We start from the raw sequence: 13,718 nt of genomic DNA, 5'->3' as shown, positions 1-13,718 counted from the left end.
CTTAACTGCTTATATAAGCTTAGGTAATAATTCATTTTAATGTATCCAGTCAACATACATACATACATACATACATACATACATGTTGGAGAATTTTACCAACCAGGGAAAATTTTTAATATTTTATGATTATTATATAATTTTAAAAAATAATAATATATACTACCTTTTTTTTCAATTCAATTAATTACTGGAGTAACATATATTATTAGTTAAGTGCTGGGATAATTATAATTACACATATATCTACTGGAAACGTCCATATTATTCACGCAACTCATCACTAGTTTTTGCCAAATTGTATAAACAAATCATAAATTATGGGATGTAAATGTCTTTATTTCTTAACGCCTCATTTATTTTTGCATTAATTAGGTTGGTAAAGCGCTCAACACAACCTGGTAAGGTGTTTATTGCATTATGAGGGTCCAATTTTTCTTCTCAAAACCCGATATAAATAATCACTATTTTTCTTGAATAACTCGTCCAATTGTTATTCTACTCAAAGAGTCTAAATAAATATAATAGAAATAGGAATAATTACATTTACACCTTCTCACTTATTATTTTTTTACATAAACCACTTATACCTTGTAAATAATTACATAATCCAACCCTGACAGTCTTTAAAAATCTCAAAATACCCATATCGACCCAACCAAATTTTAATTTACTTTTTCAATGATAAAAATCCTCTCAAAGTTTTTATGTAATTACCAAAAGCTACAGAAGGTGTCAAAGTAATGTACATGGGGATAAGTAATAATTAAAGTTAAAAGATTATTTATATTTTTTATTTATAATTAAATTTCAATAAAATTAATAAATAATATTTCAAAATAAATAATGCACTTTATATAAATCATATTAAAATTAGTAAAATAAATAAATTATTTATTAAAAAATATTTTAAATTATTAATTAATTATTTTTAAAAAAATTATTCCTTCTTCCCCAATTCTACTGTATTTAATAAAATTAAATTTTAAATATAAATAAAAATAAAACTTTTATTTTTAAGATTTTAAAATAATTTAAAAAATAGTTTTGTAACTTAAATTATAACCTAGTAACTAATTTTTATTAATATTTTAATTATTAAGAGGTCTAATTTTATATATAGATTCAATTAAAAAATTAATAAAATAGTCATATTATTCATCTCCATATAAATTACTTTGACGGCCCCTCTATCTTTTGATAATTACGAAAACACCATGAGAATATTTGTTTTTATTAAAAAAGTAACTTAAAATCTGACCGGATCAATAGAAGCATTTTGGGTTTTAAAAACTACCAAAGATAGTTTTTGTAATTTTTAAAAAGGTAAGAGTAATTTGTGTAAAAAAATAATAAATAAATAAAAATAAATTTAATTATTCTATATAATTAATACATAACTATTTTTTATCATGTCATTCAAATCATTCATAATATAAAGTAAATGAAGCCTAAATATATTAAGTTTCAGCATCAACTTAGATTTTTAGGGCTTCATTAAATGTAATGTGGGCTATACTTCACGGGAAAAAGTATTATTTTAATTCGTTAAGTATGCTTAATTTTAATTTTAGTTCAATAACTATGTATATTTTTGTTTAGGTCTAGTAACTTACGAAATTGCTTACTTTTTAGTCTTCTCGCAGATTTTCTGACAATTTTACCCCTATAAATGCATATAGACTAAAATTACCTTTCAAAAATTGCATAGGGGTAAAATTGTCCGAAAATCTGCCAGATGACTAAAAGTAAGCAATTTCGTAAGTTACTGGACCTAAACAAAAATGAATATAATTATCAGATTAAAATTAAAATTAAACATATTTAACGAACTAAAATAATATTTTTCCCTACTTCACCCACCGAAATTGAATTACATGACACCCAGAGGCTCCGGATGTTCCTAATGGACCCGACTCGCATCGTACTCGGACCCTTCTAACAAACTCACCTTGACCAACATTCTGCCCGCTTGTCCCCATTAGATGTTCACACGTGGCACCGATTTATACCGCAAATTATTATTTACTCTCACCAAAATTATACTATGATTTTATTTGCTTTCGTGTTGATTAATAATTCTGTTATGTTTTCTTTTTCTTAGTCTGTGACGTTACCCTGCAGGCCGAGTTTTGATCATATTATATTCCATTGTAGCACTTGATGCTGCTAATAAGGCTGCCTAATTAGTATTTTAGTTCATGTCCTAATTAAATCACATGTCATCTTAAACGAGGTTCTCTACGATTTAGACTTGTTCTGAATTGTGATCTGATCGCTAGCTGTTTTTAATAAAGATTTAAGAGCGATTTTGTGCTAAGGTCTAATAAGTAATTCAAACTGGATTATTTATGATTGGCTTACACACACAAGATCCGTTACGCTAGCTAAGATGGCCCTCAACTAAAAGTTTAAGTCAATTTAAGGATTTGATATTGTAAAGGGCCGCGTAGAAGCGATCTGTATATAGAGTGAGATTTCACGACGATAAATGCATACCTGTCAAAGGAATCCTCCAAGTATTTATTAGTTTTTGTGTATCAGAATCCGTATGGACTAGGTGTCAAAAGAACAACTGTTGGGTGAGCATTAAACCAATGGTGTAGAAATGGGTCGCGGGGTCAAACGCGTTAGGTTGCTGCCTAATCCGATAAAAAAGAAAACACGCAAATCTATGAAATGTTTAGGTAAATTCTTGTTTTTTTTCAAGGTATTTCTGTCCTTTTGTAGGTTTAGTGTATTTTCCCCTATGAACATGAGACTTGTACTATTAGACCCTCACACGATTACTTTAAGCAAGTTTTTCACATTTATTTCGTTCTATGTTATATTCAAACGCTCTGTAGCCTTTGTAATACTAAAAGAAAGAAAGAAAGAACGGTGGAATATATGATTGTACAACTATTTAAAGTGTTACATTTCAACACGCTTTCAATAATTAACACTAACTTTATGTTTTTTTTATAGTGGAATATTCCTTTTTTTTTTTTTGATATATAATTACAAGACATCATTTGTAATTACATGTGGAGAAAGACAGAAAGATAAAATTATGTACTATGGTTGTTAAAAATAGTTGTTGAGGATGTATTATGTCAATTTCATTCAGATGACTGATCTAAGATCTTTAATACTTTAGTGATTTCAAAATCATTTGATCATCTTTTTGTCTCTTTAACTACATATTTTTCTTACTTTCACTTATATATATATATATATATATTCCTTTTTATATATATCTGATATCTATATTACTTATTTTTCAAAATTTCTTTTAGTCAAAGAGATGAATAAAATTAATAGCCGTTTAATAAATACCCATTTGTGACGGCTAATGATAGGACAATATTTGTTACATGACTATTAGTTTTATGGGTATTTATAATTTTTCAAATAATAAGAAAATATTTATAATCATGAAAAAACTGATAAAAATCCATAATTTAGGGTTAGATAACCAAAAAGAGCAAAAAAAACCCTGTGAAAGAAAAATCAGCGATTTACTTACTTATGTTTTTCAATATGAAGCAAAAAGCCCCATTGTGCGAGTTCATATGTTTTATGTGCCTTTTCTTTTTAAAAAAATTAAATTATCAAATTATATTTATAACCTTATCTAAAAGTATTTGAATTTGATCTGAATCTAAGATTGAAATTTAATTAGTCGATCAATGATCTGAATTTAACTTACTATAAATCAATGGTTTAAAATTTTCAAATATATAAATTAAAATTAAAACTATATATATGTAATATATATATTTTTATATATGCAATTAAAATGTTTGTTTTGTATACAAAGATATGCATAAATATATATACAAAGATACATAGAGCGGCAACGAGAGGGGGAAGGGGGACTTACATAGTACTGGAGTCTTAGGAGTTTTTTTTTTTTTTTTTTTTTTTGTTCATTTTTAAAAATATAAGTAGATAAATTGCTATTTTTTTTTTATAAAAATTTTTTTACTCTTTTTTATTAATACAGAAGTAAATTATATTTTTCCTCGTAATTCACCCTAATTTAAATTATATAAGACAGATATCTATAATTTGAAGAAATGACCCACGGTCGTCGAGGTACCACTTATAGTATACTATTAGCATTCAAGTATGGCACGACGGAATGGACCCAAATTCGTTCTTGATCAATAGTTTTGTGAAACGTGGGATTTCAAGTGTCGGGACCTCTCAATAAATAAAGCTACACACATTAAAGAGTTATAAGTCGTCATATATAAAAATTAATCAATCGTGATTTCCTTATAGTTTATTAAATTTGGAGGTATATAAGGTATTTTATTTATTTTTTTATTTTTAATATAATAAGATGGTGGGGTCGTGGACCACCTATAATTGTTGGAGGCATTAATTAAGCTGTAGGTACTAATACATATTTTATTATCGATGCCTCTATTTATTTCTAAACTCGTCTCAAAGGGATGTGGCCCTATATTTGTACTTCATAATATATGGTATGTTTATATAAATTATTAATATTTTTAGATGATTACACATATATTTATTATAAATGTCAATATTATTTATATAAAAAAATTATATATCAACAAGTATAGATGTAATTATTCCTAATGATTGTTGGTGCAGTTTTAATATTTGGGCACGTGAGTGAGTGGCTGACAGTTCAAAATCCAGAACCATTATTGTGCAGTTGATGGAAATAGAAAGGTGTCAAAATCTCAGAAAGTGTGAAGGGGAAAGAGGGACAGTTTTGTCACTGACCCTCGCTATTTAGTCTTCCCACGTGCCTTGGACCATTCAAGCAAAGCCTTGCCGGCTATTCAACTCAAATCACGATCCTTACATATAAAAATAAATTTTATCGATATTTTTTTAAAATGAGATCTAATTATATAAATTTATTTTTTATTTTTTTTATAAAATTATAAATACGTTTCTTGAGGGATATTAGTGTAATGTAGTTTATGAGGTTTTTCTATATGGTGTTTGTGTAAAATTACACTGCTGAATAGAGTGTGTATTTGTAATTTTTCAAATATGAAAATTATTTGTGTAATTAGACTTAATTTTAGGAGGTGTAAATATAATTATGGTTATAAAAAATTTATTTACGAGTCTTTTTCTCTGTCATATTATAACATGGGTTTTAGATTCATACATAAGAAGTAAGATCGAGACATCCTTAACGAACAAGGCGTAAATAAAGGCCGTTTCGTCAGGTGTACGGAACATGTCGCAAGGACAAGGGAGATATATATTGACTTATCTGCAAGCATTTATTGAGGGACTTCAAAAGTAGTTGTTAGCAAAAAATAAGAGATGATATCAAGACAATCAAGTTGTCTAATAATTTATTTTTGTGAAAGATATATCCCAAACTCAAGTTCAATAAGAAGTTAGGGAACCAGCTCTGATCCTCCTAAAAAGAATAAAGTGGTCATATTGAGTTATATTCACGTGGAACTTCAATACGAGGAAGCATTCTTACATTGCTCGTTTGGTCGAGGACAGGAAATAATGAAGTCTCTTTGGACAAAAAAACATGAAGTTCAAACTTGAGCTAACCGGTCAAATAATACATGGCTGTTTAGGTCTATTATTCCTATAAGTTACATTTGAATGGATGGACTGATTGATGGATTTCAAGTTATGGATTTTAAATTCATAATAATAAATTAATTATATTTATTTGGATAAATTAAACTCAAATTTAAATTCTAAATTATATTTTATTCAGTATTAATGGATTTTAAATTCTTCTGATATGCAATAATTTAAAGTACTTTTTCAAAATTATTCCCTCAAATCCAAATCCACTAATATAAACCTAATTATATTGAATAATGAAAACCCTAACTATTGACTTGAGCCGCACGCCAGTGTGAGAAATGCAACTAGACGGCCAACGTCTAAAGTACTTATACTTATATCAGTAATACGTTTAAGTCCTGACTCGAATTTTTTTTTTTTTTAGATATATGTAATTAAAATAAAATTAATAGAGCCCTTTTAACTTGTAAGTATGAATGAAGGGCCTTTGACCAAAAAAAAATCAAATTGGTATATGCAAATGTCACTAAATTTAAAATGAATGCTTGCACCACAATTGATTTATTACTACACATTAGAAGGAACAAAGAATAAGAAGAGGGGTTTGTTCTTGAAAAGATTGGGTCTTGTCCACTGGGCCTGGCCCATGAAAGTGAAATATCAAAAAATCATGGGCCCATGATCAAATGGGCCTACTGGCACATGTGTCCAATTTTAATTTGTTTATGTCAAATAAAAGTTTTGTAATTTCATTTTCCATTTATCGAGATCGACCGACGGCATATAAATTGAATAAATATTTAAAGTGTTTAAATAAAATAGAATAAATAAAATATTATTAGTAATTATTTGATAAACTCATAACATCTGTATTTTTTTTTTTTTAAATCCATTTTTGAAAAAAAAAATCGACACACTGTATAACAGTTTATAAATTCTTGAATAATTTATTAAAATATTCTGAGAATTTTATAAAATTCACTCAAATATCCTCATAGTATAAAATAATATTTAATCATATCCAACTTTTATTGTTAGAATCATTAAACACACGTGCTTTTATATTTGTATTCATATTTAAAGATTTGATACGTGGGCGTCATTTTCAAAACAACGTGTCATTGATCTATAGCCTATAGGGATAGGAGTAGGTTCAGGTTTTTCGGGTTCTAGTCTCGACCAACGTCGAATAGGATGGACTTGATCCAGAAATGGGTAGTGGAATGGATCTCGGATCCTGATAAATAGACATTGTCCTAAATCTAATATAGGTTTATGATCGATCCTAACTCACGCCCTTCTCTTATTTTATTTTTATATATTATTAACTTATTATAGATAAATGTAATATGTAGTAACTCATCCTCAATAAGCAATAATATCATTATTTTATTCTGTGATTCTATATATTAATTATTTAAATAATGTGTCAGATTTGAAATAAACATCAAAATCAGAATTTCTAGAGTTGTTATTGGGCCTAAATGTTTTGGCCCTTTTCTAAAGTTTTCATTTTATATTTATTTAAGGTAAGAACTGTATTAGAAATTTTGTACTCCTTAGTTAAATCTAATTAGTATATTAGGGTTAAATTTCATGTTGGTCCCTATATATATAGTCACTTATTCACTTTTGCATGTAATGTTCACATTCCACCACTTTGATACTTAATGTTTATAAATTTGACCCAAAATTGACAATAGAATCAAGTCTGTAAGAATTTGTAAATACGAGGGATCAAAATCGTAGCACGAAAATATTAATGATTAAAAAATAATAAAAACTATATATAAGAATTAAAACTATAATTTACCCGTTATTTTATAATGAAAGAAAAAATGATTTTCATTTGATTCGATTAAAACATATAACAAACATATTTTTATTAATCAAAATTAATCGAATTTATTGGTCACAAAATGAAAGGAGATAATTACATTCCTCTTCATGAGGTCTGATACAAATACACGGGATCGAAAAATAATATTTAATACTCTTGATGTTTGATTTTGTTTAATAAATAGGTCCATCTGTTAGTAAAAAATCAATGAATTCGTTAAAATTAATAAAAAACTAAATAAAAAAATTGATATTTGCTCTCGATTGACTAATTACTGTCTTATTGTAGGTCAAATATTTTTTCTGACTAAACTAAAATATATTTACTTACATTCGCTAACATGTGAAGATGTATATGATAATTTAGTTATAAAAAAATTTATTTGACCTGCAATGAATTAATAATAAATTAAATTGAGAGTAAATATAAATTTTTATCCAATTCTTGTGTTAATAGTTTTAAATTCGGTAATTTTTGACTAATAAGTAGAGGCAAAAATAAATATTAGAGGTATTAAACATAATTTTTTAAACTACGAGAATTTATGTGTAATTATACTTAAATTTTAGAAAAAAAAAAGAAGAAAAAAGAGAAGAGAAAAGGGAAGGGAAAAAAAAAGAATAAATATTGCACCGTCAAATATTGTCAATCTGGATTTTGATTTTTGAACTCCAGTGGACGTCAAATACTTATAAAATCCGACGCATTCTTCTCTCTCTCTCGCGCTCGGCTCTTCCTCAGAATGGAGCTCCCACTGTTTGCCTTGCTCATACAGATATAGACACAGAACTTTTCGATATGTATGGGTCGTCTATGCATACAGAAAGTACATAAATGGGCAGTATATAAACAGATAAGATGTATGTCAAGAAACCCAATTATTAGAAATCGGAGAGAGCGAGTTTTCTCTCTTAATTCTTGTTTGAAATCTGCTCTCTGGACCTTGGGTGGGTGAAGAAACGCCAACTATTTTTTTTTTTCTGGGTCGAAAGATTTAGGGTTTATTTCCTCACCAGAGTGATGGGTCATCTTTGATATGTTAAATTCAAGCTAAGATACGTGTTTGTTTGCTTTGTCTATGTGTAGATTTTTGTAGGGTTCAGATTTCTTTGTAGAAAAGAGAGTGTGATTTAGAGTTGTAATAATCGGAGATGGAGGGGAGGAGAATAACGGCGAGTCCGCGGCCGTGCTCTGGGCGACGGGTGGTGGCCAAGAAACGGCCCCGAGGTGGTTTAGATGGGTTTGTTAACAGCGTGAAGAAACTGCAGAGAAGGGAGATATCGTCAAAGCGAGACCGCTCTTTCAGCATGAGTGATTCCCAAGAGCGATTCCGCAACATTCGCCTTCAGGTTAATTTGATTAAATTTAATATTTTTCGGATTGTTTTTCTTTCCATTTTCTTTTTGGCTTTTTTGTTGTTGTCCTGGTGAAAGCTTTGAATTTTTTCTGCGTTATGTGTTGTTGTGATGATTGATGTTGCCGCCGAGCAAAACTAGGGGTTTTGGGGCTTGAATAGGTATATCGTAATTGGAGAAACCCTTTTAAGATTTGCTTGCTATTCTCGGCTTATCAGTTAACGCTGACATGTATAAGTTGATAAATATGTAGATCTGTTTATCGAGAATGGATGGAAAAGTTTATTGTCACTTATGCAGAGGGAAAGTTAAACTTGCTGCTCAGAAAATATTTAGAACCACATGCCATATGGATGTTTATAGCAAATTATTGTTTGCCTATAACTTGGATTCTATGTTGTATCTGTTAGTTAATTAATTAACATTTTGCGTGGTGACTGGTTCATGAATTTAAAAAATGAAGCTGTGAGACTTCAGTTTTAAGGGATTGTATATGTGTTACATGCTCCATTTCCCACTGGCATTTGTTATTCCAGGTTTAAAGACTTACAGGGTTTTTCTGAAAGGCATATCTGTAAGTGAATCTTATGTAACTTGTCGTTTACAATCTGGCAGGAAGGTGATGCTTTCTGTTGTAGTTGTGAGTCTGTCTTTTTGCGACTTCTTTTAGATCTCCAAATCATTTATTGCATGAAGGTTATCTCCTATGATTAAGTTTTCATCTGTTGGATAAACCGTGACAGCTGGTTTAACTCTGTCAGTGTCTGCTTTATCGCCACATGTTGAACGGGTCGTATCTTCACTAACACCCTTGTCTCCCTGCCCACCCGTCCGCCAGTTTCTAGGTTGTATCATGTTGCTGAATCTATCTATATCCACCGATAATGAAATATATTGCATTCATTCTCTGGAGATGCAAGTGATTTCTCTGTTAACCCATGAATAATCATTCACGAGCAAATATATGTGAAAAGAGATGTTTGCAGACGAATAACTATAATTAACTAATTCTTCAATTCTGCATCAAAAAAGTCTGCTTGATTGGTATTTGGTAGGTAATGCTCGTTTTTTTTTTTATAGTAAGGAAGTATAAATGGGCAATAACGTATTGAGAGGAAAGTCAATAATTTATGTTTGAAAGAAGGCATGCTTGTGCAATGTGACTAGAAACATCATTTGATTTTTAAGAGTAAGAGTAATATTCTACCTCAGGATAAGAGGTGGAATGAGGAATCCGATCCGACTTCCAGCTTTGCGCTGTTTTCTTATGCTTATATCAGGGTTCCTTACTCTTTGTATTGTTTGTCAAATAAATGACGTGCTTTTTACCTGGCATTAGTAGTTTCCTGTCAGCATTCTGTAAATGTATGAAAACTTAATAGTTTTAGTCTTTCATGCTGTGAACAATGTAATGAATGCTCATTGCTCGAAACTTCATTTCTGATCCTGGAAGACCTGTGTGTGCATGCACGCATGGAAGGAACAAAATGAAGTTGTTGAGTTTGATTGTAATGCTTTTAAGATGTTTCTATCCCACTATCCTTGGTTTAACGGGGGAGTAAATTCTGAAATATTGTGTCTAAAGTACCCAGTCTAATGGCTGTGTATTTCTTACTATAATTTCTTCCAAAATCTGATGGAGTTGTTCATATCTGCTTCATTTTCTTTGATCATTATAGGAAGGGAAATCATTTCTTTTAGCTTTTTTACTTGAGTTGTGAATTGGTGGGGATTTTATCTTGTAGGCTGGAGTTCTTGTTTGATATTATTATTCTTTCATATATATAATTTTTTTCTGTTTGTGGTTAACTGGGTATATTTTGGTCCAGGAGGAATATGATACTCATGATCCCAAGGGATATTGTCCCTTGTCATTGCCATTTTTTAAGAAAAGGTCAAAAATTATTGAGATTGTTGCTGCACATGATATTGTTTTTGCTCTTGCTCAATCTGGTATTTGTGCAGCATTTAGCAGAGGTACCTAAATGATAACCGATTTAAAGTCGCAACATCTTGTTTCAACTCTTGGCATCACAAAAGGGGCTTATCGGTGTTCTGTGTTGCCTGCAGAGACTAACGAGAGGATATGCTTTCTGAATGTCGGTCCTGATGAAGTCATTCGGAGCTTATTTTACAACAAAAATAATGATTCGCTCATCACAGTTTCAGTTTATGCTTCGGATAATTTTAGTTCCTTGAAATGCAGAACCACAAGAATTGAGTATGAAATTCCATCTGCTTACTTTTGGTTTCTGTTTAGTCTTGTGTTGTTCAGCATACTCATATATCATGTTTCAAACTATTTCAGATACATACGAAGGGCTCAACCTGATGCTGGTTTTGCACTATTTGAGTCAGAGTCGTTGAAGTGGCCCGGTTTTGTAGAATTTGATGATGTAAACGGAAAGGTCCTTACGTACTCTGCACAAGATAGGTAAGTACTTGACAAGCTTACCGGTACATTCTGCTTCACCCCCTCTTTGCTTCAGAGTTGCTGATGTCTGATTTTTACCTTTCCGTTTTTCAGCATATACAAGGTGTTTGACTTGAAAAACTATACAATGCTATACTCGATTTCAGATAAAAATGTTCAAGAGATTAAGATCAGGTAATTTTTAATATTGCTATAATATTCTACATATTTACGCATGTTTGTTCTCATTTCAATACTCACCTGGGCAGCGTGCTTCCTTAAGATCGGATAAAAAGTTATGTTTTGAAGTGTATTGATAATAAATATGTGACTTACTGAAGCAGGCGTGCTACAATGTAGTTCATATATCCACCTCATTATGCTAATTCTTGCCTGTTATCTAAAAATGTTGAACTGTCAAGAAAACCGTTGGTTGGTGTATTTGAGGATTGTAAATCTCTTTTGGATATTGTTTGTCCCTTCTGATTTGGGTTTTATGGTAATTGTTAATATTTATTCGATCTTGCTGGGCGCGGTTTTGCAAACAGTCCAGGTATCATGCTATTGATATTTATGAAGACTTATGGTAGTGTTCCTTTGAAGATCCTGTCAATTGAGGATGGGACAGTTCTTAAATCTTTCAGCCATCTCCTTCATAGAAATAAGAAGGTCGACTTCATTGAACAATTCAACGAAAAGCTTCTTGTCAAGCAAGAGAATGAGAATCTGCAGATTCTTGATGTAAGTTGCTCTCTACCTTCTATTATGTTTCCTCATGTCCGCAAAATATGACATCTTGTCTGTGTAGGTCCGGACTTCCGAGTTGACTGAAGTTAGCAGGACGGAATTCATGACCCCATCTGCATTTATATTTTTATATGAGAACCAGTTATTCTTGACCTTCAGAAATCGAACAGTCGCTGTCTGGAACTTCAGAGGGGAGCTGGTAACCTCATTCGAGGATCACCTTTTATGGCATCATGATTGCAATACGAACAATATCTACATTACGAGCGATCAGGACCTCATCATCTCTTATTGTAAAGCCGAATCTGATGAACCGTTGTCTGATGGAAATGGTAAGTCCTCCGAAAACCATATCAATAGATAATGAGCCATAAAATTTCAAGGATCATTACAATGATCCTAACTAGGTATTGACTATGTTCCTCCCTCTTCTGAATTTACAAAATCTTCTCTCATCAGGTGGTATGTTTAGAAACTTTTCATGATGTCGATGTAGAGTATTTTTTAATATAACACAATATGAATGTTGCTCATCTTAGCATCCTGAGATCGGACACGCTATATTATGCCTTGTACTCAATCATGTTACTTGGTGTTTGGTGCAGTGGGTTCCATCAATATCAGCAATATCTTGACTGGGAAGTGCCTCGCAAAGATTAATGGGTGCAACACTCTTCCCGAGGGTGAATGCAGCTGCAGCGCGAGTTGTGGTGGCCGAAACTGTAACTCAAAGAAGCGCATCAAAGCGTCTAGGATCAGGAGCACCGTTGCGGAAGCCTTGGAAGACATCACAGCTCTCTTCTACGATGAAGAACGCAATGAGATCTATACAGGAAATCGGCTCGGCCTCGTCCATGTCTGGTCCAACTAAAGTTGGCTCATTACCTTTCTCTCCACATCTCATGAAACTGTACCGTTATGTTATATATACTCGGGAATTGGATTTTTTAGTTTTATTGCCTTAGAATTTCTAGGAATCTTGATTGGGTTTTATCCCATGTTTTGGTTGTGGTGGTCCTAACTCGGACATTAAGATGATGTTGTGTGTAGATGGGGGCTCCATAACTTACAATTCTCAAGTGAAGTTGTAATACTAGTTGTGAATGCTCTGTAAAGTTGATGTCTGTCGCTGGAACATAGTTTGCTCATTCTCTTTGCTTTTTGCTCCTGTTGTCTATGTTTTTTGAAGTCTGATGTTTCCCAAATGAGGGATAAATTTGGTATTTAGGGCGACAAATCATGCTTCTATAATCCGTACTAGTACTATTAATAAAGCGTGAGTGCCGGAAATAAGGATATTCGTCTCATTTTAAATAAATATAATGACTAAATTGACCTTATATAAAATGTTAACTTCACGTAAATATTTAACAATATTTTTAGGTAATTTTGTCTAAAAAAGTTAAGCCTACATATCACCTGCGCCAAAGATGCTAAGTCAAATGAATGCTGGACTATAAAATAATTCAATCAATTCAACATATTCATCATTTATCCAATTAATTGGCCTTCACAATATATTCGATTCACACGACCCCCAAAAAAAAAAAAGTGCAACTCTTAACAGTTCCAATTATAATTTTTCTAACAATTAAGAAATATTTCAATAAATCAAACATAATTTCCTAAATATATTTACATTTGGAATTAGTTAATGAAAAATTTTGTTGATTTAGGAAGAATGTCAGTATCATCATCATCAAGAAGTCCTCAACCCATATGTTGAATTCTGCAACACAATAATGATCATTAACTAAATATTTCTGTGTTCAACTCCAATGCTGATAGATTTGAGTGCTGGGTGGGAATGGGAATCGGAGTGGGACCTTTG

General features: G+C 31.1%; 1 protein-coding gene across 3 annotated transcripts; it reads left to right on the top strand.

The window, feature by feature from the left end:
• The first annotated feature begins 8,044 nt into the window (after window positions 1–8,044).
• LOC105166952 (uncharacterized) lies at window positions 8,045–13,035 on the top strand. 3 transcript variants are annotated; one of them, XM_011086479.3, is made up of 9 exons: window positions 8,045–8,232; window positions 8,459–8,721; window positions 10,557–10,704; window positions 10,798–10,948; window positions 11,036–11,161; window positions 11,255–11,335; window positions 11,689–11,881; window positions 11,949–12,219; window positions 12,493–13,035. In XM_011086479.3, exons 2-9 carry the CDS (start codon window positions 8,524–8,526, stop codon window positions 12,756–12,758), a joined length of 1,434 nt encoding a protein of 477 aa, XP_011084781.1. In that variant the 5' UTR covers window positions 8,045–8,232; window positions 8,459–8,523; the 3' UTR covers window positions 12,759–13,035. The 3 variants fall into 3 exon arrangements, with proteins under 3 accessions (XP_011084781.1, XP_011084780.1, XP_011084779.1); XM_011086478.3 differs by having other exon boundaries at window positions 8,045–8,319; XM_011086477.3 differs by having other exon boundaries at window positions 8,045–8,721.
• Window positions 13,036–13,718: the final 683 nt, after the last annotated feature.

This window comes from Sesamum indicum, linkage group LG7 (genome assembly GCF_026168435.1).
Source record: "Sesamum indicum cultivar Baizhima isolate 11 linkage group LG7, ASM2616843v1, whole genome shotgun sequence".
NCBI lineage: Eukaryota > Viridiplantae > Streptophyta > Magnoliopsida > Lamiales > Pedaliaceae > Sesamum > Sesamum indicum.
The sequence above is the reverse complement of the archived record's forward strand: the minus strand, read 5'-3'. Positions and strand labels throughout refer to the sequence as shown.

Bases quoted from the DNA above. Each gene is read 5' to 3' on its own strand.
- LOC105166952 (XM_011086479.3), top strand. From the start codon at position 8,524: ATGGAGGGGAGGAGAATAACGGCGAGTCCGCGGCCGTGCTCTGGGCGA. The intron at 10,705-10,797 runs GTACCTAAATGA...TGTTGCCTGCAG, and splicing joins TTGTGCAGCATTTAGCAGAG to AGACTAACGAGAGGATATGC. The intron at 11,336-11,688 runs GTAATTTTTAAT...TTTTGCAAACAG, and splicing joins GTTCAAGAGATTAAGATCAG to TCCAGGTATCATGCTATTGA.